Source organism: Aspergillus pseudodeflectus (genome assembly GCF_044049435.1).
Source record: "Aspergillus pseudodeflectus strain CBS 756.74 chromosome Unknown BJX68scaffold_2, whole genome shotgun sequence".
NCBI lineage: Eukaryota > Fungi > Ascomycota > Eurotiomycetes > Eurotiales > Aspergillaceae > Aspergillus > Aspergillus pseudodeflectus.
Window position 1 is genome coordinate 1,355,813 of NW_027263778.1, and position 19,021 is coordinate 1,374,833.

At 50.4% G+C, this 19,021-nt stretch overlaps 7 protein-coding genes across 7 annotated transcripts; 5 read left to right on the plus strand and 2 right to left on the minus strand.

Moving 5' to 3' along the window:
• Window positions 1–779: 779 nt before the first annotated feature.
• On the plus strand, window positions 780–4,297 carry BJX68DRAFT_275684 (glycoside hydrolase family 55 protein; the record flags this gene model as incomplete). Its single annotated transcript, XM_071047892.1, has 12 exons — window positions 780–838; window positions 908–1,277; window positions 1,400–1,612; window positions 1,666–1,945; window positions 1,995–2,060; window positions 2,116–2,655; window positions 2,723–2,915; window positions 2,969–3,123; window positions 3,184–3,364; window positions 3,425–3,458; window positions 3,512–4,054; window positions 4,250–4,297. The coding sequence occupies 12 exons, from the start codon at window positions 780–782 to the stop codon at window positions 4,295–4,297; spliced, it is 2,682 nt and encodes an 893-aa protein (XP_070905233.1).
• Window positions 4,298–5,448: 1,151 nt separating this feature from the next.
• On the plus strand, window positions 5,449–7,279 carry BJX68DRAFT_88124 (glycosyltransferase family 31 protein). The gene is made up of 2 exons (XM_071049923.1): window positions 5,449–6,772; window positions 6,844–7,279. The coding sequence occupies exons 1-2, from the start codon at window positions 5,795–5,797 to the stop codon at window positions 7,159–7,161; spliced, it is 1,296 nt and encodes a 431-aa protein (XP_070905234.1). The 5' UTR covers window positions 5,449–5,794; the 3' UTR covers window positions 7,162–7,279.
• Window positions 7,280–7,397: 118 nt separating this feature from the next.
• On the minus strand, window positions 7,398–8,909 carry BJX68DRAFT_261479 (polysaccharide deacetylase family protein; the record flags this gene model as incomplete). Its single annotated transcript, XM_071044152.1, has 3 exons — window positions 7,398–7,801; window positions 7,877–7,962; window positions 8,008–8,909. 3 exons carry the CDS (start codon window positions 8,907–8,909, stop codon window positions 7,398–7,400), a joined length of 1,392 nt encoding a protein of 463 aa, XP_070905235.1.
• Window positions 8,910–9,365: 456 nt separating this feature from the next.
• BJX68DRAFT_261480 (DEAD/DEAH box helicase) lies at window positions 9,366–11,544 on the minus strand (the record flags this gene model as incomplete). Its single annotated transcript, XM_071044153.1, has 9 exons — window positions 9,366–9,646; window positions 9,707–9,855; window positions 9,907–10,100; window positions 10,163–10,314; window positions 10,365–10,444; window positions 10,491–10,851; window positions 10,903–11,038; window positions 11,097–11,154; window positions 11,204–11,544. The coding sequence occupies 9 exons, from the start codon at window positions 11,542–11,544 to the stop codon at window positions 9,366–9,368; spliced, it is 1,752 nt and encodes a 583-aa protein (XP_070905236.1).
• Window positions 11,545–12,636: 1,092 nt separating this feature from the next.
• Window positions 12,637–14,511, plus strand: BJX68DRAFT_88140 (pantothenate kinase). Its single transcript, XM_071049924.1, has 4 exons — window positions 12,637–13,147; window positions 13,275–13,557; window positions 13,629–14,127; window positions 14,177–14,511. Exons 1-4 carry the CDS (start codon window positions 12,935–12,937, stop codon window positions 14,442–14,444), a joined length of 1,263 nt encoding a protein of 420 aa, XP_070905237.1. The 5' UTR covers window positions 12,637–12,934; the 3' UTR covers window positions 14,445–14,511.
• A 737-nt stretch (window positions 14,512–15,248) lies between these two features.
• BJX68DRAFT_225560 (uncharacterized protein) lies at window positions 15,249–16,796 on the plus strand. Its single transcript, XM_071038395.1, has 2 exons — window positions 15,249–15,481; window positions 15,560–16,796. The coding sequence occupies exons 1-2, from the start codon at window positions 15,472–15,474 to the stop codon at window positions 16,783–16,785; spliced, it is 1,236 nt and encodes a 411-aa protein (XP_070905238.1). The 5' UTR covers window positions 15,249–15,471; the 3' UTR covers window positions 16,786–16,796.
• A 216-nt stretch (window positions 16,797–17,012) lies between these two features.
• pigc (phosphatidylinositol N-acetylglucosaminyltransferase) lies at window positions 17,013–18,783 on the plus strand. Its single transcript, XM_071049925.1, has 2 exons — window positions 17,013–17,458; window positions 17,537–18,783. The coding sequence occupies exons 1-2, from the start codon at window positions 17,089–17,091 to the stop codon at window positions 18,691–18,693; spliced, it is 1,527 nt and encodes a 508-aa protein (XP_070905239.1). The 5' UTR covers window positions 17,013–17,088; the 3' UTR covers window positions 18,694–18,783.
• Window positions 18,784–19,021: the final 238 nt, after the last annotated feature.

A 19,021-nucleotide genomic window follows, 5' to 3' on the forward strand; every position in this document is an offset into this window, starting at 1 on the left:
CATCATGAAACGAAAGAGTTTGTCTGAACGACAATCACAAGCGTCTGTTTGCGCATTGCAGCTTCCACCTATACATGCAATGTCAGACCCTCAACTAGCCGAAGATGTATCCGGGTGACGGATTTGAGCCCAAATATGTGATCTCTAGACCTAGAGCGGCCTTCCAGGTCTGGTCATTGCAGGATAAACCAGAAAACTATGGTTGGTCGGGGACAGCCCGGCCAACCTCCGCAATCCCAGTCTCCGCGTCTGATGACAGTTATAAGCTGGCTTGTGTAACTTGGAACCCATCTAGGCAGTATTTGTTACAAATATGTGTTAGCGTCTCGATCTCGCCAATGGATTTGCAGGTCCAAACGACTTGTATGCGCCACGACGCACCAGGCCTACCTGCTTCTGACTCGCTGCCACTTCACAACTTTTCTGGTATGTGTTGGCTATAACCTGCTCCTTCAGCTAGGAGCATATCTCACTTGCAAGTATATCGCGCGCTAATTCGAATGTAACGATAACCCCTTGGTGTCGCAGCCCCTTGCGTCGTGTTGGGGCGCGATATGTAGGCTCGGGTCGGGCAACTACCTACAATCCGCAGCGTTAGAGATGGATCCCACGGCCCTGACCTCACCTGCATGGATGCTGGGTTTCGCAACAACGAAATACTTAACAGTGGGGATCTGCGAGCGTCATACCAGCGCTTCCCTTCTTCTTTTTATCAGATACCCTATCTTGCAAACTGATAGTATTTGCCAAATACCGGTTTGATAGCCAGCAGTGTCGACATGGGTCATGCTCCAATCCACATCATTTTCTGGGCATGTATTGCTCTCCAGGTTCTTTCGTTGGTGCCCAGAGTAGAGACGCTGGTCGCCCAGAGTCCGGCGGAGACGGTTCCTAGTCTCCAATTTAGAGACGAACTTGGTTCGAATCAGCCTTTGTTGGTCAATACTACGGACTCCAGCATTGAAGATGCCCGGCGAGTTGTTCGAGCGGCCATCGCTCAAATGACGAAGCTCAATAAAGCCCGCCTAGAAAATCACGCTCGCGGGCCGAGCTCAGAGACAACGCTCGCAAGACGCAACGGCGATGACTTCTCGAGCTCCTTGTTGGAGATAACCCCGGCGATCTCCCATGCTGCTGCCCTTGTCGCGGAAGCCGATATGGCAGCCAGCCTTTCGGATGGCTCCTTTAAACTTTCCAGGCGAGCGGTTGGCAGTTTCTGGATGGAAGACATCAGGCGCCAGGGAACTGTGCCGTGGGGGAGTGATGCAACATACAAGGTGAGTGGTGGTGGGAGAGAAAAATCCGCTCTTAAAAACCCGACAAAAAGCACGTGCCTCTCAGAGCCGGAGTATCCTGTTGCTCAATTCCCAACATGCCCTCTAACTGTCAATGCTTATAGGTTTTTCGAAACGTCGTCACCGACTATCATGCCGACCCGACGGGTGCATCAGATTCCACAGCTGCCATCCAAGCCGCAATCAACGACGGCCAACGTTGCGGAGAGAAATGCAATGGATCTACTCGGAAGAACGCCATTGTCTATTTTCCTCCAGGGACTTATCTGGTGTCAAGCACGATTAAAGTCCTGTTCGCTACCCAGCTTATTGGCGACGCAAGTCACTCTAATGACTATACCAATTTTACGCGGTGCTAATTTTCCTCCAGGCGAACAATTGGCCCACCATCAGGGCAGCGAGCAGCTTTGTGGGACTCGGTGTGCTATCGACCAACGAATACATCGGTGGCACTGGGCCCGATGGTGGAGATGCCGAGTACTATGTCACCACAGCGCGCTTTTACAGCCAAATTCGCAACCTCCGTATCGATATTACATCCACAGACCCGAACGCATATGTCTGTGCTATTCACTATCAAGTGGCACAAGCGACCAGTCTGCAGGATGTGGAATTGATTGCCACTACCGGGACCACACAACAAGGGATATGTAGGTTCACCAGATATGGTGGCTTCAACTAAAACTGACAGCTACTTAGTTTCGGAAAATGGCAGCGGTGGAATGATGTCAGATGTCACCTTCAGGGGCGGGAATTTCGGGTTCTGTATGCTATGGCGCCCAATCATTCTCTGAGGAATTTAACTAACACTGCCTGGTAGATGGCGGCAATCAGCAATTTAGTGCTCATCGGATGACTTTCATCGGCTGTTCAACAGCTATCCAGATTATCTGGGATTGGGGCTGGGTCTGGAAATCCCTTCATATCCAGGGTGGTAACGTTGGCATCCGCCTCGTCAACCCCGATGGCAACGGAAACATTGGTTCAGTCTCCATCATTGACTCGCAGATCACAGGTGTGACTACGGCCATCATCGTCACACCCGCATTTTCAACCCCAGGGTCCGGTACTACTGGACTGGTATTGGACAATACCAGGATTGGCGGATCAATCGTCGATACCGGGGGAAGGACTTACCTAAGTGCAGGGTATTATGCAAATTGGGCGCTTGGACCTACATACGCTGGCGGTGCCAGAAGTTGGAGCTCAGGAAGCTCTTTGCCGTATCCTCGCGAACAGTCGTTGCTGGGCGCCAGGGTTGATGGCTTGGATAATGCCCCTTACTTTGAGCGAAAAAAGAATCAATATGCAGATAGGCCGGTTGGTGATTTTGTCCAACTTAAGTCTCTTGGAGCCAGAGGTATGCACTGTCTGGCAGTCCTTTTAATTTACTAGCTAACTAACATGGCCAAACATGGCCAATTCAGGTGACGGGGTCACTGATGACACAGCCGCGATTCAACAAGCGTTCAACGAGTACGGAAACGGAAGTAAAGTTATTTTTGTTGATGCTGGGACTTATATCTTGACGGACACTGTGACAATACCAAAGGACGCCAAAATTCATGGTGAAGCTTGGTCCCAGTTTGCTGCCTTTGGGAGCTCTTTCTCCGATGCAAAGTATGCCAGATGTAGCCCGAAGAACTTGATGTACGCTGATGTACCTGCTATAGCAACCCTCGAGTCATGCTCCGTGTTGGCAATAGGGGTGATGTAGGAACTGTCGAGTTACAAGACTTGATTCTAACCACAAAAGGTGGGACGGCCGGAGCGGTGCTGATGGAGTGGAACGTCAGGGCGGCAAGCCCTGGCGCCGCCGCGCTGTGGGGTAAGCACGACCAGAACAGCCTTTCCATAAGACTTGGGCACTAATGGCCGTTCTATGAAGATGTTCATGCTCGCATTGGTGGTGCTACTGGAACCTCTCTGACGCCGTCTGAATGTCCTGCGCGAAGAGATGCTATTAACCCGTCCTCCTGTCAGGCGGCGAGTCTCATATTGCACCTTACTCCAGAGGCCTCAGGATATTTCGAGAATATGTGGCTCTGGGCGGCTGATCATATGATAGAGTGCGTCCATTTCTCCTCCGTTGTCTATGATTTTTGAGTGTTGACCACATTGGTTTGTAGCGATCCTGATCTGAATGATGCTTACAATAATATGGTGAGTTCGTTTCTTCGGGCGAGATTCCTATCCTTCCTCTAATCCGTTCTTAGGAGCAATTGAGTGTGTATGTCGCTCGTGGGGTGCTAATCGAAAGTACCACTGCGACTTGGTTATATGGCACGGCCTCCGAACACAGTGTCTTCTACCAGTATAATTTTCATGGCGCGCGGAATATATTTACCACGATGATCCAGACTGAACCTCCCTATTATCAGCCAACTCCGAGGCCGCCGGCACCGTTTGATCGCCAAGTCGGTATATATGCTTCAGACCCAAGTTATAGGTGCACTGGTGGAGATTTTGATGGGTGTGACGAAGCATGGGCTGTTATCATTACAGGATGCCAGAATATCCACATCAGCAGCGCAGGTACCTACTCCTGGTTCAGCACATATACCCAGAGCTGCATCGACTCCCATAATTGTCAGAAAGTCTTGTGGCTTCTCAACAATAACCACGACAACGTTCGCTTGGAGCATATCATCGCCATCGGAGCAGAGTATGTTCTTGTCTCCGATGGCACGGGGGTTCGATCTACCGACAATCTTGGTATCACCGCTCACCCGGCGTGGGCCCAGATATCCATCTTCGATGTTCCCTCTCACGGACCAGCAGCAATATTGGAAAGAGAGGATATTCCTGGAGCGTCTCTCGAAGCTACTGAGACTTGATACACATAGCTCTCCAATGCATGATTACGGCCCGCAGGGCGACAGATGTGAAACTGAACTATGTCCTTAAGACTTCTGACTCCTTATACTAGCACTCGAAATTTAGTGCCGCTTTAGCAGGCAGCTATAAATATCACACATAAGCTCTTTTTGTGGCGAAACTAGCAATGCTTGAGGTTTTATTCCAATTGTTTATTGGCTATGTTTCAGATCTTATCTTAAAATATCTCTTGGCATCTCTTGGCTCTGTCAACTGAGGGCTCGACATCCATAATTTTTACAACAACAGTGCGAGATAGTGCCATTTTCCAAGCTTTAAGACACATTGGAAGCCTCCCATAAAGTACTTCTATCATCTCAGCACAAAAAAAGGAGGTATAGGATGATCCTCGTCAGCTTCAGGACACTTCTTCCTGTGCCATAGTAAAACCCTGGATTGCAAAAAACGCGGAAATAGGATCCATCTCCTTCCATTGATCAGAATTCTTTTCGGCACCAACGAGCGAAATATGGCCTCGGAGCATGAAGATTGCTTACAAGAGTCAAGTTAAGAATGCTTATAATCTTCAGCCTCTTTTGGGAGAAACGTATGACCACAGTTGCGGAGGTGTCCTTCCCTGAGTGGCGAAGACATATACATCTTAACCTTGCCAGTCCATTGTCTCACGTGACTGCGAAACTCCTGAGTAGTGCTGGCCGCGCTGAGATCAAAGGTCACTGGTTCGATTCTCGAACTGCTCAATGTTCCCCCTTTATTTTCCCCTGTCATTCCTCCCAACGTAATTTGTGGGTCTTGACAGCTCCAGGCTTGGCCAGACTTTAGATTTTCAGCCACAGTCTCACATCGCCGCTCCATTCTGGTATCCGTCAAATTCCAGAGTCAATAATGGACCAGCAATGATCCCTAAGCATTTGGCGGAAACTCTGCAAAGATATCCAGGGAATGGACGGGATATGAGCCATGGGTGACCTCTCTGATCCCCTGGCGATCGACATTTTTCCAAGCCTCAGACGCGTTTGTTGGCTTCGCACGGCGGTTACTCAGGAACAATGGGCCGAAGAACGCTGATCCAGATTCGACCGTGATTTCAACCTCCCCTGTACCTTTTTGCCAACCCTCGACTGTCGCTTACTCGTACTAATAATATCTATCTGGTTCGACTCTTTCGTCCCAAACTTGAGCTGCATTGCTCCACTCGTGGCTCAAGCTCAGAAGCTGACGTCTCCCCACGGCCTGTTCCATTATTTGTGAAACTTACTAAACGCGTCATCATCATCGACAATCGAACTTCGAGGATCATCTCCTCGACCGAACAGCTTCCCCTAGCTATGAAGCGTGGGTCGATCCTCTAAACTGCCTTCCCTTAAGAACAACCGACGACGTCGATCCTGTCCTCCTTTCTCTTCTTCACTCCTCTGATCGCCAGGCCCCGTGTTTTTCGCCCCTCTCGCCAGCTCCTCGCCGCTCTTTTAAAACGCCCCTCCTCTCTTCCAAGCCATTCTATTCCCACCGAAACGCTATCTTCTCGCAATAAATCCACCGGAGGGCACACGAAGAACCGGAGGATAAGAGGCGGGATTAAAAGATGCGCGGACCGTCCGGGAGCACGGTCGGCAATCGAACACTAATCTAACAGCACGTCCGCAGTCAGCCTCGGAAGAATGACCTACCAACGTGGTATCCGTCGTCGCATCGCCATTGTTGCGACACTCCTCACAGTCTTCCTAATCTACCATTTCACATTCGGCACCGAGTCCCACCCCTCATATCATGCATTCTACAACTATCCGCCGAAGCGGAGCTGTCCGCCCCTCCCGGGCATCGAAGACGTCCTTGTGGTCATGAAGACCGGCGTCACCGAAGCCCTCGACAAAGTCCCCATCCATTTCAAAACCACCTTCCGCTGCATTCCCAACTACATCATCTACTCCGACTTTGAAGAAGACATTGAAGGCGTAACAATCCACGATGCCTTCCGCAACGTTTCCCCCGCTGTGAAAGAATCCGTCGCCGATTTCCAAATCTACAACCGCCTTCAAAAGCGCGGGCGCGAGGGCCTCGAATCTCAAGATTTCGCCGACGAAGCGAACTCCGCGATCGGGAAACCGAACAACCCCGGCTGGAAGCTCGATAAATGGAAATTCCTCCCTATGGTCCGGGAAGCCTACAACCACAAGCCTGATGCGAAATGGTTTGTCTTCATGGAAGCAGACACCTATATCTCGTGGTCCACGCTTTTGGGATGGCTATCGCACTTTGACCCCTCAAAACCATACTACATTGGCACAGAGACACAGATCGCCGATGTCATCTTCGCACACGGCGGATCGGGCTTCGTAATCTCGAACCCAGCCATGAAGCTCGTGGCGGAGGAGTACACCAAGCGCGCGGACGAACTGCACGAGTACACAGACGCTCACTGGGCAGGAGACTGCGTACTCGGTAAGGTGCTCTCGAACGTTGGCGTCCAGCTCTCCTATTCCTGGCCGATTCTCCAGAACTCAAATATTGGTGAACTAGACGAGTTCACCACGACATTTTACCGCCGGCCTTGGTGTTTCCCTGCCGTGGCATTCCACCATCTATCCCCGGGTGACGTTCGGTTTTTGCATGACTTTGAGCAACGGAGACTTGCGAAGGTACTCACTCCACTCGTAATGGTTGATTGGGCGATAGTAAGAGTCATTTGGCTAATTTGTGTTTATTCTAGTCTTCAAAACCGGTCCTCCTCCATAGCGACGTGTTCAAAGAGCTGATTTACCCGGAGCTCTCGAATATCCGGGATAGTTGGGATAATCTCTGCAGCCAGGAACAGGCGACTCTCTCTACATTCCAGGAATGTCAGTCATACTGCGAGGATACTGCGGATTGTGTGCAGTTTGTCATGCGAGGAGGAACATGCTATACTAGTACAACGCCTCGCCTGGGGACTAGCAACTCGGATGCCCGTTCTGGATGGCTCATCAAGAAGATAGAGAAAATGGTGGACCAGGCGCCTAAATGTTCTCGCCCGGACTTTGGACTATGATCTGACTACATATATTCTTCTTTTTCGCCGGACGAAATAATTTGGACACTTCAAAAGTATCAACTTCTGTATTATTAGAAGCATCAGATCTAACCACATGTGGGTCACAAGCAATGGTTACAAGAATCACGCGTTGGCGAGTTCTGTACACTTCAGCCTTTGTCCTACCAGAATAATCCTTGCCGGGCCCTCGAATACCAAGTCTTCCTTTCAAAACATGCCACTTCTGATCAGAACTATCTTCCTGCCGTGTCCTCTTTGGCTACCGGGTCTCGATTCGACTGCACCCTGTATCTCAGGGGCCTTCGGTATCGTGCTGGGTCGATTGGCGGACTATCGGGGTCCTCGAGGCACTGATCCACGCGCATGATATCGATATTGAGGCTTTTGACAAACTGAATGAACTCTCTGAAGTACTTGACGGTAGTTGGACTCAGATAATGCATGACAACCAGATTGCCTCCGCGACCGACGTCCCGGAAGAAGGCATCTCGCTGCCGTTCGGGTGTTTTGCTGTCCTTCCAGAGCCAGTCCTCCACATCAACACTCCAGTTGATGATGCTCGGGTCTCTTATATACGCTGCAAGTCTCTGCCGAGTTCTTGCACCAATTGTGCCGTATGGGGGACGGAAGTACCGAGCTATCCATTCCGTAACCACATTAGTCGATGCAATTGGGAAGTCGGAGAGCAAATGCGAAGCAACAGAGCACGTACATTGTATACCAAGTTCCCTCTGGAACGTCTCCATGTTATGGACAATTTCCTCGTCGACAGCTCTGATGGTATCCAGACCTTCGATCCTTCTCGAGCGTTAGCACCGGCCTTGATTATAGTAAGGCGCTTACTTTTGATGTGTATCCGAATGTAGAGCAATCTGATGGCCTCTCCGTAGCATCTCCTTGTAGGCAGACGAAAAGTTGGCCCCCTTGGCCCGGAGCCCAGCACCAACCACAAAAAAAGTGACCAAGATTTGTTCTTCCTCGAGGATCTTCATGACGTCTTGGACCAGATGAGGCAATCCATCGTCAATACCGAATGCGAAAGAGTTCGGCCTTGTACAATGAAGGAACAGCTTCCCGTTTTCCAGCTTCGGGGGCACGTAGAAGCCCCATGGAAGCTCCGGCACGATTTCCACTTTGTATATAGTCAGACTATCCTGAGAAAAGAAACCGTGGAAAGACACCGAGACCGTCCGAGACTGGTCAACCACGAAATGGTCCAAAGGCACATATATATCATTTCCCCTGGCATACCGCTCGGCTTCGACGCTATCCCATGTTTCCAAGAACGGACTACGGCGAGAGTCGCACTTCTCGTTGAGCTGGTTCAGAGAGATACTGAAATTTGTAGACCCAGAAAACACCAGATGAAGATACATATGCTGGTATGGTCGCATGTCGAAGCATGTTGCAGGTCCGAGCTCCGTATGGTAGTTCTGATCTGCATCCGAGGGAAACAGTCGCACATAGCCATGACCATTCTCGGCAGGCAAGCTGGCACTGGGCCCATGCCAGAAACCGAGGTCGTTGCGGTCTCCGTTGACGAACGTATCAATGACCAGAGGCGTGACGGTCTTCGTATGATTTGGGAGGCCAGTATAGCTGTGTGTATCAGCAGCTGTGAAATTGATTGGTATTGGGGGTGGTGGAAGAAGCTGGACTGCAGAGGCCAATATGAGTGGGCTCAGAGTTGCGAAGAGACTCGACCAGGTAACGATAACCCGACGAAGAGACGCTGTGGATCCCATGATTGCTTTGTAGCAGCCGTGGAAAGGGTGAGTAGAAATATCCCATAAGTATGTCTGATGTCAGGAAAGGGGCGCGGTAAGTAGATGTGTGTGAAGGAGAGTTGACTGCCTACACGGCTAGCAGTGCTCGTCCTGTGCGTCTTGGGAAGGAACGGGCCGTGGTGGCTGCTTTACGGAGGTGGCCTTCTGGGAAAGGTATACTAGCAGTCAATGGACGTATTTAAATTTCAAATTTCAACTGATCTACCTAGACTTCAGATCGAACAGAGGCAGCGGTAAGAGCCACCGCCAGAATCGAAGTGACGGGCAAGATATAGGACTACCTATTAGGTAAATCTGGGAACATAGAACAGAAGAGACATTTGCCAAGTCGCGACGAAAGAGCATTTGCAGACCAGCGGAGAAAATCATTCCGACTTGCAAGCTCCCGTGGACTTGGATGGAGCGATCAGAAGATCATTCCCAGCCAGGTGCCTCAGACTGGTCGTCGCCAATCTGCACACCACCCCAAGCCGCGGAGCTGTCGTTTCCCTCGTTGGCAGCTTCGTCAGCGCTCTCATCGTCAGTATCATCGTGGAAGTTAACCACGGTGTCTTGGGGCTTGTATTGTTCGAGAAAGTCAGGGACTTTCTGCTTACTCTCGATTAATATCTTGACCAGGTCTGGAGCAATGTCTGCGTCCTTCTCGCAATAGAAGGACGTGGCGAGACCTTCGTTGCCAATTCTGGCTGTGCGCCCTGTCATGTGTTAGTGTCGGCGCACATGTTTCGAGGTGCAAGGAGAATCATTTCACTAACCAATACGGTGAATGTACTCAGTTATTCCTCCAAAGGAAACACTGGGAAGATCGAAATTTATCACGTGCATCACGTTCTTGATATCGAGACCACGGGCAGAGACACCAGTGGCCACGAGAATAGGGCACCTAGCAGTGCGGAAAGCGCGCCTAAAGTTCATTAGCAAGAGGCATGAATATAGGAGACAATCTCCGACTTACAAGGCATCCTCTCTCTCACGCTGGGTACGGTCTGAATGGATAGAAGTGCTGGGAAGTCCCAGGTTGTAGAGGTAATCATCGAGCAAGTCGGCCTGCCCTTTAGAGTTGACGAAGATCAACGTGCGACTGGGAGGCATCGCGATGAGCAGATCATAGAGACACTGCTTCTTCAGGTGAGGCTCAGCGTACACAATCTATCATTCAGACATCTGGTCAGCAGGCTGTACCACCCAAGCAGGATTACTGTAAAACATACGTTCTGGTCAACGTTCACGTGGGTAGATCCAGGACGGCCAATACGGACGCGGACGTGATCATCAGAAAGAAACTTTCTCGCCAACTCGCGGCAAGAACGGTTGAATGTTGCACTGAACATCATGTAACGATGATCAGCATCTTCGTTCACGTCTGTGGTTGTCAGTATGAACACAATGTACAGCAAGGATCAAAGTCAGTACCTCCGCCAGACATGATCTTGGTAAAGTCAGACTCCCAGTCCGAAAGAAGTAACTCATCTGCCTCATCGATGATAGTGTACCTAGATTGGGTTAGCCAAAGCCAGTACAAAGGGGAGAAGGTTATACTTGACACGGCGGAGAGACAATATGTGAGGCTTGTCCATGAAATCAAGCAATCTTCCGGGGGTACCGATCAGAATGTCGCAGCCCATCTGGAGTTCATCGCGCTGATCACGGACAGGCGCGCCACCGTAAACGACACAGGGCCGCAACATCGACCTGTAACACAAACGTCTTGCCTCATCGAAAATCTGTGTGGCGAGCTCCCGAGTAGGGGCCACAATCAACACAAGAGGCTCAGCACGCACGGAATCTACACCTGGAGTGTAGCCAGCGGCAAGGTTAGGACGAGGGGCGGCCAGCTTCTTCGCCTTTCCCATCAACTGAGAAAGAACGGGAATCAAAAAAGCGGCAGTTTTTCCAGAGCCTAGTCAAGTTAGTTCATACCGAAGGCATAGGAAATAGGATGGGGACTTACCAGTTTGAGCAATGGCAATCAAGTCATGTCCAGTGAGCACCGCGGGGATTGCATATGCCTGAATTGGGGTCGGAAACTCGTAGCCACAAAGGCGAATGTTCTGGCGCATGATCGGATGCAAACCGGCATCATCAAACTAGTCAAAGTGTTAGTCCAATAGAGAAACGGTTCGTGTAGTTCAAAAGGGTGCTCACGTTCTTGATAGGGCTTGGTCTTTCGTGAGACTCTGCAATAACTTCGATGTTTTGCAAGCTATATTTGGTCAGTATTTGCAACACAGGATAACACAACGAGGACTCACTTTCCAATCTTGAGTCCAGTACGATTGATAAACTCGCTTCGGAACAGCATCTGCTCGAGCTGAGGGTTTTCTGGTCCGACATCGCCATACTCATCCTTCCACTCGTACTTCGCTGCCTTGGCAGCCCACTCAGGGACAGGTTCTTCCTGCCCATCCTCCTCGGCAGGTTTCTCCAGCGAAGGTCCAGCATTATACTTCTGGTAGTCATATATCTCTGGCTCTACCCAGCCCTTTGCACGAGCTAGGGTGGAGGCCTCACTCGCCTTGTTGTTCTGGGCGTTGGTCACATCTGTCAGCGCGTCCCTCATTGCTGAGGTGTTGAAACTTTCGGAGTCATCCATAATGACGACGAGGGGGGCTGTTACTCGTCAAAAAAGGAGTTAGCTAGATAGATTTTAGATGTAAAAGAACAGAGAAAGAGCCAAGTGAACTGTGGACGACTTACTTTGAAAGAGATGTTGATCTGAGACGGAGGCAAGGATGGAGGAAGGAAGAAAGGTGAGAAACAAAAGGAAGAAGAAGGGAAAAGGAGGGAAGAAGGAGGAAGAGGAAGGATAGGAACACAAAGCAGAAGAAAGGGAAGAACTTTGCATCAAAGTTGGCAGGTCTCAATTATTGAGCATGTTTTGAGCTGCCAACAATCATAATAACCACCATCTTTACCACGGCTCCACGGGTTACCACAGTTCCCTAGCAGTGAGCTGCAGTCCAGAAACGGAAGAAATGAGAAGAAGGGAAGAGAAAGTGAACTACAAGGCCATACTTAGCTATGCGTATCCTGCTGCTGTGCAGAGAGAGAGAGAGAACAAATGACCCAGGCGTATCTCGAAGACAACAACCTGACGTAGCTTCGTCCTGACAACAAGAGATAAGCAAGGTAGCATTTAGAGGTTCTCGCTAAGTTGCATGAAGAGGAATTCTATTCCTATCTCTCGCCTGTAACATCCGTGGATGTGTACGAGTGGTGTGCGTTTGTCGGACACCTGCACCGAGCAATCAGCCAATGCGCCAGGCACAGTTCCGCGAAGCGTAACCCTGTCCTGCATATTTTCTAGCTATTTACGAGGTCTCTCGAGAAGCGATCAACTTGCCATAGCTCTGGGAGTCTTCCATCCGCTTTCGGACTATCTATGAGAGGACAAAGAGCGAGTGCTCCGGTGCCTGTGCAAGAGAAAAAGGATAAGGTGTGGATTCCTATGTAGGCATAGAACTCACATACCAAGGTCGATCTGCCAGCCTGATATATATTTCAGTCGCTGTGTTGATCTCCTTAGACAATCCTCCAATGGCAGGGCGAAGTTTCCAATGTTTGAAAGCTATCTACGCAGGTGAGAAAAATTGATGCCTGAGGTCAAAACGCGAACAAGATTGGCAGACGTCATTTCCCAATCTCTAAGCCGCCAGTGGACCGACATGAATGATATACAATGTTGTAGATTAAGCTGGGGATGCACTGACGGTTAATCTTTTGAGGTATGGAACTGTTCGCTGATTAGACACCAGCTTATCCTCGGTCTACTCAAACTTTGGTTCCACCAAGCTCTCAACAAATTCCGGGCAGAAGGAGATATACGCCGTACGGACCATCACGGGATCAAGTACCGCCGAACATCGACATGGGAACATCAGCTCCTCCATATATGACCTCCTTTCTGCTGCTAATGTGAATCTCCTGTTCTTCTGGCGCCAATTCTTCCACCATCTGCTCTCGACACCTGTTGCGACAGCGCCATGTCCTCAACAGACCCAACCCCCGCCCGCACCCCTCGGCTTGAACAAGCCATCACCAACCCGGGATCCGTGAAGATCAACGTCAAGGGCGCCTTCATAGTTGACGATGACCCCCGTTCAAAGAGTCCTGTGCGAACCGACGGCGTGCATTACGAAGGCCATGATATTCGTTTACCTCACCACACAGGCGTGGTAAGCCATGTCGCTGTCGATGTGAGTTTCCCTGAAATTTTTCTGGTTTCCGTGGTTCCCCGCACCTTGCTCTCTCCCCGCAATCGCCTTTTCGCCGACCGCCACAAAGCAAGCTGTGTGACTGACGACTGACTCTGATGTTCCGTAGATCGGCGGTTCCCTTGCGAAGCTGGTTTACTTCACGCGCGAGCCGGATTCACCTGATAACGGCGGACGGCTCAATTTCATCAACTTCGAGACCGGTCGGATAGATCTCTGCCTTGAATTCATCAAACAACTAAAGGAGGAACACGAAGGGCTCAACGAGGGCATCAAAGATGAGCTGTGCGTTGTGGCTACTGGTGGAGGAGCATACAAATATTACGATAAGCTTAAAGAAACGTTAAACGTGGACATTATGCGGGAAGACGAGATGGAATGCCTCATTACAGGTAAGGCTCGGAGATACTTTCCACGGGATGTATAACCGGAAGGAAGAATCCGCTGACGTCTGGTTACCTAGGCCTTGATTTTTTTATCACCGAGATACCGAACGAAATATTTACCTACAGCGAAACCGAACCGATGCAATTTGCCGAGGCCCGACCGGATGTTTACCCGTACCTCTTGGTGAACATCGGATCTGGTGTGTCGATGATCAAAGTATCGGGGCCCAAACAATTTCAGCGAGTTGGTGGTACACATCTGGGTGGTGGAACGTTCTGGGGCATCATGTCAATGTTGACCGGTGCCCGGACTTTCGATGATATGCTAGCAATGGCGGACCGCGGGGACAACAGTGGCGTGGACATGCTAGTTGGTGACATCTATGGCATGGACTATGGAAAGATTGGCTTGAAGAGTACGGCGATTGCTAGTACATTTGGCAAGGTCTTCCGCCTCAAAAATGCCGAGCAGCACAAGTCTGATGACCACACACAACAAAACGGCTCCGACCATGCTAATGGCGACCCGATGTTCAAACACGAAGACATGAGCCGAAGCCTACTCTATGCCATCAGGTACATAAATCCTACCCAGCTCGGAATGATACCCTGCTAACTATCCCAGTAACAATATTGGGCAAATCGCTTACTTGCAGTCCGAAAAACACCAAGTCAAACACATCTACTTCGGTGGGTCATTTATTCGAGGACATCGCCAAACCATGAACACATTGTCATACGCAATCCGTTTTTGGTCCAAGGGCGAGAAGCAAGCTTACTTTCTTCGCCATGAGGGCTATATCGGCGCCGTCGGTGCGTTCCTCCGCCGGAAGCCAGTCAATTGGGGTCGCAGAAGCAGCGTTGACGAGCACACGCTGGCTAATGGTCTTTGAGTACACTCGTCCAGCTATGCTCGAGCAAGACGGCGTCAAGTCACTTGACAGTCCGTATACCACTTTTACGCGTTTGATACCCGGAGACCATGAGGATATCCTCCCGTGCTTCATGGTCTCACCTATCCTCTCCTTATGCTAGTCGGATTTGAAACTCTTTATATCTGCGGGCCGGATTCTGCAGAACATTTTCATTTGCGAGAGCGCGTTTGTATACAACTGGGTCCATGGTAATGTTTCCTTTTTCTTGTTCCTTTTTCACCTTTTTTTTTTGGAATTTCAGGCAGAGTGCTGTGTTCTTTTTTTGTTTGCATGATGTTGATGCCTCCATTTGGCCATCTTGTTTATGGACTTGCGAAAAGCACCTGGTCTTCTCATTTTTCGTTTGACCATCAGGAATAGAGGATAACAATCATAGAGGAGATTTTCATACTAGACTATTATAGCATTACTAAGAGCTCCAAAGCTGAGACTTGATTCTACCAAGCCGGTCCGGGCGTCTCAGACCCTGCTTGGAGTTAAGGTACTCCGTTCCTACTACCTACCTAGGTTGGTAGAACTTGCCCAGCAGGCGCCGAACTGCACAGCGCTCACACTTCTCAAGTCTGTTGTTGAGCTGTCAAGATCAGCTTTTTCCTTCCTTTTTTCTTTCTTTCCATTCTCTGCTTTGAAATTTCTATTGATTGATTCTACATTCTTTCTCTTCGTTTGATGTGGAAAGAAAACCCCGACTTGTACTCAGTAGCTTTGAGACATCGGATCAGATTTGACTGGTCCAAATCACAACCATCAACAATCACGCGCGTTGAAAACATTGCCAAGCATTTAGGGGTCAAGCTGCAGACTGACTGCTCAGCAGTTACTCTTGTTCTTCTCCTCCCTAAGCTCAGCTCAATTGCTTGTCCTGCGGCATTGCCACCCACTCCCTTCGAACGCCCTTATGTCCGACCATAGTCAAACTGTTCGATATCTGCGGGGTTAATTTCAACTGTTTACTTTCTCAATCAAAGACAATCAAGCAACGGCCATGGAGACAAGTAAGTCCTAGTTTTTCTAGGAGTAATGATACGCCCGCTTCCTGGAAATCTCGCTAACCGAAGTCTTGCCGATTGCAGCTTCTCGCAAAGCGCCCTCCGAGCGCCGAGTGGTGATCAAGCGAGAGCGCGAAGCCTCAGTTCAATTAGATGCGCCGGCGAGCTCGCCAGCTAGCACGCGAACGTCGTATAACACACGATCTACAGAAAATACAGCTTTATCAACCAATACTAGCCCAACCGGTCCGTCCATCCTTCGAGTGACTGTGGAACCCCGGCCCGGGTGCAAAACAGTCCCATTTCCGCCCGCGCTGAAGACTCTCCTCGAAGAATGGCATGAAAAGAAGGGACGAGAGATACCACCGTGCAAATACTTTTACCAGAAAAGAAGAGGAGGCTCGGTGGTCTCACAGGCGTATGATCGAGAGGGCAAGGAGGTGAAGATGACAGAGTTCTCAATTTCAACGCCCGTCGCATACGGAGTCCTTGTTGCGCATTACCCCGACAATTCTGCCAAGCTCGTTTCAAGTCTATTTCCGGGCTCCAGGAAGCATGGGTCCTACTATCGAGGTTGGTCAGGTATCGGACATGGGTTTGAGGAAGAGGCCACTGTTGTACGACATTTTGCGAATTCCAAAATCCCCGATGTGACATATCGACCGGAGGCGTGGCCAGCGTTGGAGGAGTTGCTCAAGAAAGATGACCACAAGAAGGGCCAGCCAGCGTCTACTATGCAGGAGGCTAGATCATCGCCTTCGCCGGAAACACGAAAACGAACCGCCACTCAAGAATCAATCAACGCGACTCCCGCAAAAAGACACCAGACACACCAGCAAGAGAGCTCCTCATCTGGGTCGGAAGAGACCGATAGCTCCGATGAGGATGAAGAGACTGATGAGGAAGAACCCGAGGGGGAGGAGGAAGAAGAGAAGAAAACAAGGGTCAATCAGAAACCCACTGTCGCAAGCAGCCAGAACAATGGAGCGGAACCACAGCCAGCCAACAAGCCACAGCTGAGGTTCAGATTGACCTTTTTCAAGTTCAGGATACAAAACGTCCGTGAGTTTCCTGAGGACGAATGCAAGACTGGCAAGGAGCTTTTCGAAAAAGCGAGTGCGTTCTTTTCAATATTCGACGACGCTATTCAAGTCAAAGTCCTGTCATGTCAGATTGCTTCGTGCCCAGACCAGCACTATATTTTCGCAGGGAGCGAGGGTGAATTTAATCTTCTTTTGCTTCAGGCTCAAGAAGCTGCATCAGCGTTGGGCAAGCCATTGACCATCGAAGTCGGCCTTGTCAGGTCGTAGTTACGTTCGTGACTCACTGTGTACTTAATATGAAGTCTTGATTAGACATGAAGATACAGAATCCAAGAATCAAAAAATATTCCGTACTACTATTCCAGGGAAATTAAGCTGGAGCTGTCAGCACCATTCCTAAAGCGGAAGACACTAAACTGCATGCGGACTGACCCAGCATTAGCCCATGAGTTTAATTCCTCCCAAGAGTCCAGCCTGCCTGTTCGCCGTCCACGGCTCCGCAGAGACAACTGAATTGGACTCCTCTCACAACGACCGTCATGCTTCGCGAATAATTACCGGCACTACTCGATGCCTTCCAACCCTGACTCACCGGCTCCCGTTCCTCCCCCAGTCCCTGTCGAAACCCATCCGTATCGCGCGGGTGGGTTAAAGCCTCCTCCGGAAAACCGCGTCCTTCCCGATCCTACTCGCCTCGCCCCTGAGGATGCCTACTACTCCCCTTCTCTTCTTCGAACTCGGCCCGGTAGCTCGAATTATGAAGAGCCAATTCGGCCGCTGAGTGCGAACACTCCTACTGCTGCCTCCGTCGCTGCCCTGCGGCCACCGCCCGCGGTGCCAGGAGCTGCTACCCGAAAGGAGAATCGTAAGCTACGAGGGACTGGTGTTCGGAGACGGCGAAAGGGTGCTTGGAAGAAGTTACTTTGGGTGAAGCAGTCATGTACGCATACCCAAACTTATATTCATCAGGTCTCATTTGTCTGCGGTGGGCTGACTCTTTTCCGTCTTCGAAAAATAGACCCAGATAATTATACCGACACCGAAACGTTCCTTGACCACCTCCAGAGGAACCCCCGTGTGCGCCCCTACGACTTTTGGCCATTAGTCGCTGATTCAACCGTCATTGTACAACATGTTTGCTCGGTGGTCATATTCATCTGCTGCTTTGTCGGAATCGTTCAAGGTCGGGTGAGTCCCGTCTCTGTTGTCTGCTGGGGCAGTGTCGGGACTGCTGTCGCCTGGGTTTTATGGGACTGGTGGGCGTTCACGGAACATGCAGAGAATAGAAGGGCAGCTGAACGAGCGATGGAGGCCGATGACGGGTCGAGTTCTAGCTCTATGACGAGCTCTGTGGTTCCAGGCAACTCTCGGGCGAACGGACAAAAGGAGAACCAAGTTCATGGACTTGGTTTGAGCATGGCACAGAACGAACCAGGCGCACCACTCAGACGCCAAAGTACAGGGCTCAGCGTCGATTCCTTCACGGCCCAGGATCCAGGTTCACTTCCACCCGGATATGCGAACGGGAAGGATGAACGATCCGAGTCACAGTGGCAATTAATATATCACTCTTCGTCGTTCCTGTCACGGAACCGCCAGCGACTTTCCACGGTGAAGTCGGCATTTCTTATATACTTTTCATTGCTCGGACTCAGCCCAATCCTGAAGTCGCTCACCAAATCCACCGCGAGTGACTCCATCTGGGCCATGAGCTGCTGGCTGCTGATCATGAATATATTTTCGTTCGACTACGGAAGCGGGGAAGGCGCTGGCGCGACCAAGTTTCCGGCATCTCTATCCACAAACGCAGCTGTCATGGCATCGACAGTGCTTGCTTCTCGCCTCCCATCAACCACGCACGTATTCAGCCTCATGCTCTTCTCCATTGAGGTGTTTGGTCTGTTCCCCATATTCAGGCGGCAGCTAAGACACATCTCATGGACCGGCCATATCTTCTTAACCCTGGCATTGGTTATTGTCGCCGGCGGTGCCGTCGGGATTACACTGCGTGGCGGATGGGCGGGAGCGGTCGTTGGGTCTTTCCTAGGGAGTATCCTTACGGCATTCACCATGGGTGGCTGTAGTTGGTGGCTTATTAGTCTCCAGAAGTATAAGAATGTGGTCTCAGGGCCATGGGATCCTGCCAGGCCGATTATACGACGGCACTGGGACTGAGACCGCTTGCTATCGCCCGTGCAGCGGTGGATGCCCCTGTATCGAGCATTATCATTAGCTGTATAAATAACTATACAAATTCTTTGTATTTTGATCTTGACACACTGGGGTGTATCAGCCCAGCGCATATCTGACACTGTTACACAGGCGGTTCCTCTGATGTTGCCCAATCGATCTGGGGCATGCTTATTAGGTACGATTCAACTGAATTCGAACCCCTTGGCATCTGTACTACAGGACTTGGTACTCCAAACCGGGCGCAGCCTAGAACATACCGGGTTCGGAATGCGCATTTGTTGCAGGTATGCGCAATGCGAAACCGCCCCAT

Excerpts from the sequence above, each read along its gene's own strand:
- BJX68DRAFT_88124 (XM_071049923.1), top strand. The coding sequence starts at position 5,795 with ATGACCTACCAACGTGGTATCCGTCGTCGCATCGCCATTGTTGCGACA. Across the intron at positions 6,773-6,843 it reads AGCAACGGAGACTTGCGAAG|TCTTCAAAACCGGTCCTCCT; the intron begins GTACTCACTCCA and ends TGTTTATTCTAG.
- BJX68DRAFT_88140 (XM_071049924.1), top strand. The coding sequence starts at position 12,935 with ATGTCCTCAACAGACCCAACCCCCGCCCGCACCCCTCGGCTTGAACAA. Across the intron at positions 13,558-13,628 it reads GATGGAATGCCTCATTACAG|GCCTTGATTTTTTTATCACC; the intron begins GTAAGGCTCGGA and ends CTGGTTACCTAG. Across the intron at positions 14,128-14,176 it reads AGCCTACTCTATGCCATCAG|TAACAATATTGGGCAAATCG; the intron begins GTACATAAATCC and ends TAACTATCCCAG.
- pigc (XM_071049925.1), top strand. The coding sequence starts at position 17,089 with ATGCCTTCCAACCCTGACTCACCGGCTCCCGTTCCTCCCCCAGTCCCT. Across the intron at positions 17,459-17,536 it reads ACTTTGGGTGAAGCAGTCAT|ACCCAGATAATTATACCGAC; the intron begins GTACGCATACCC and ends TTCGAAAAATAG.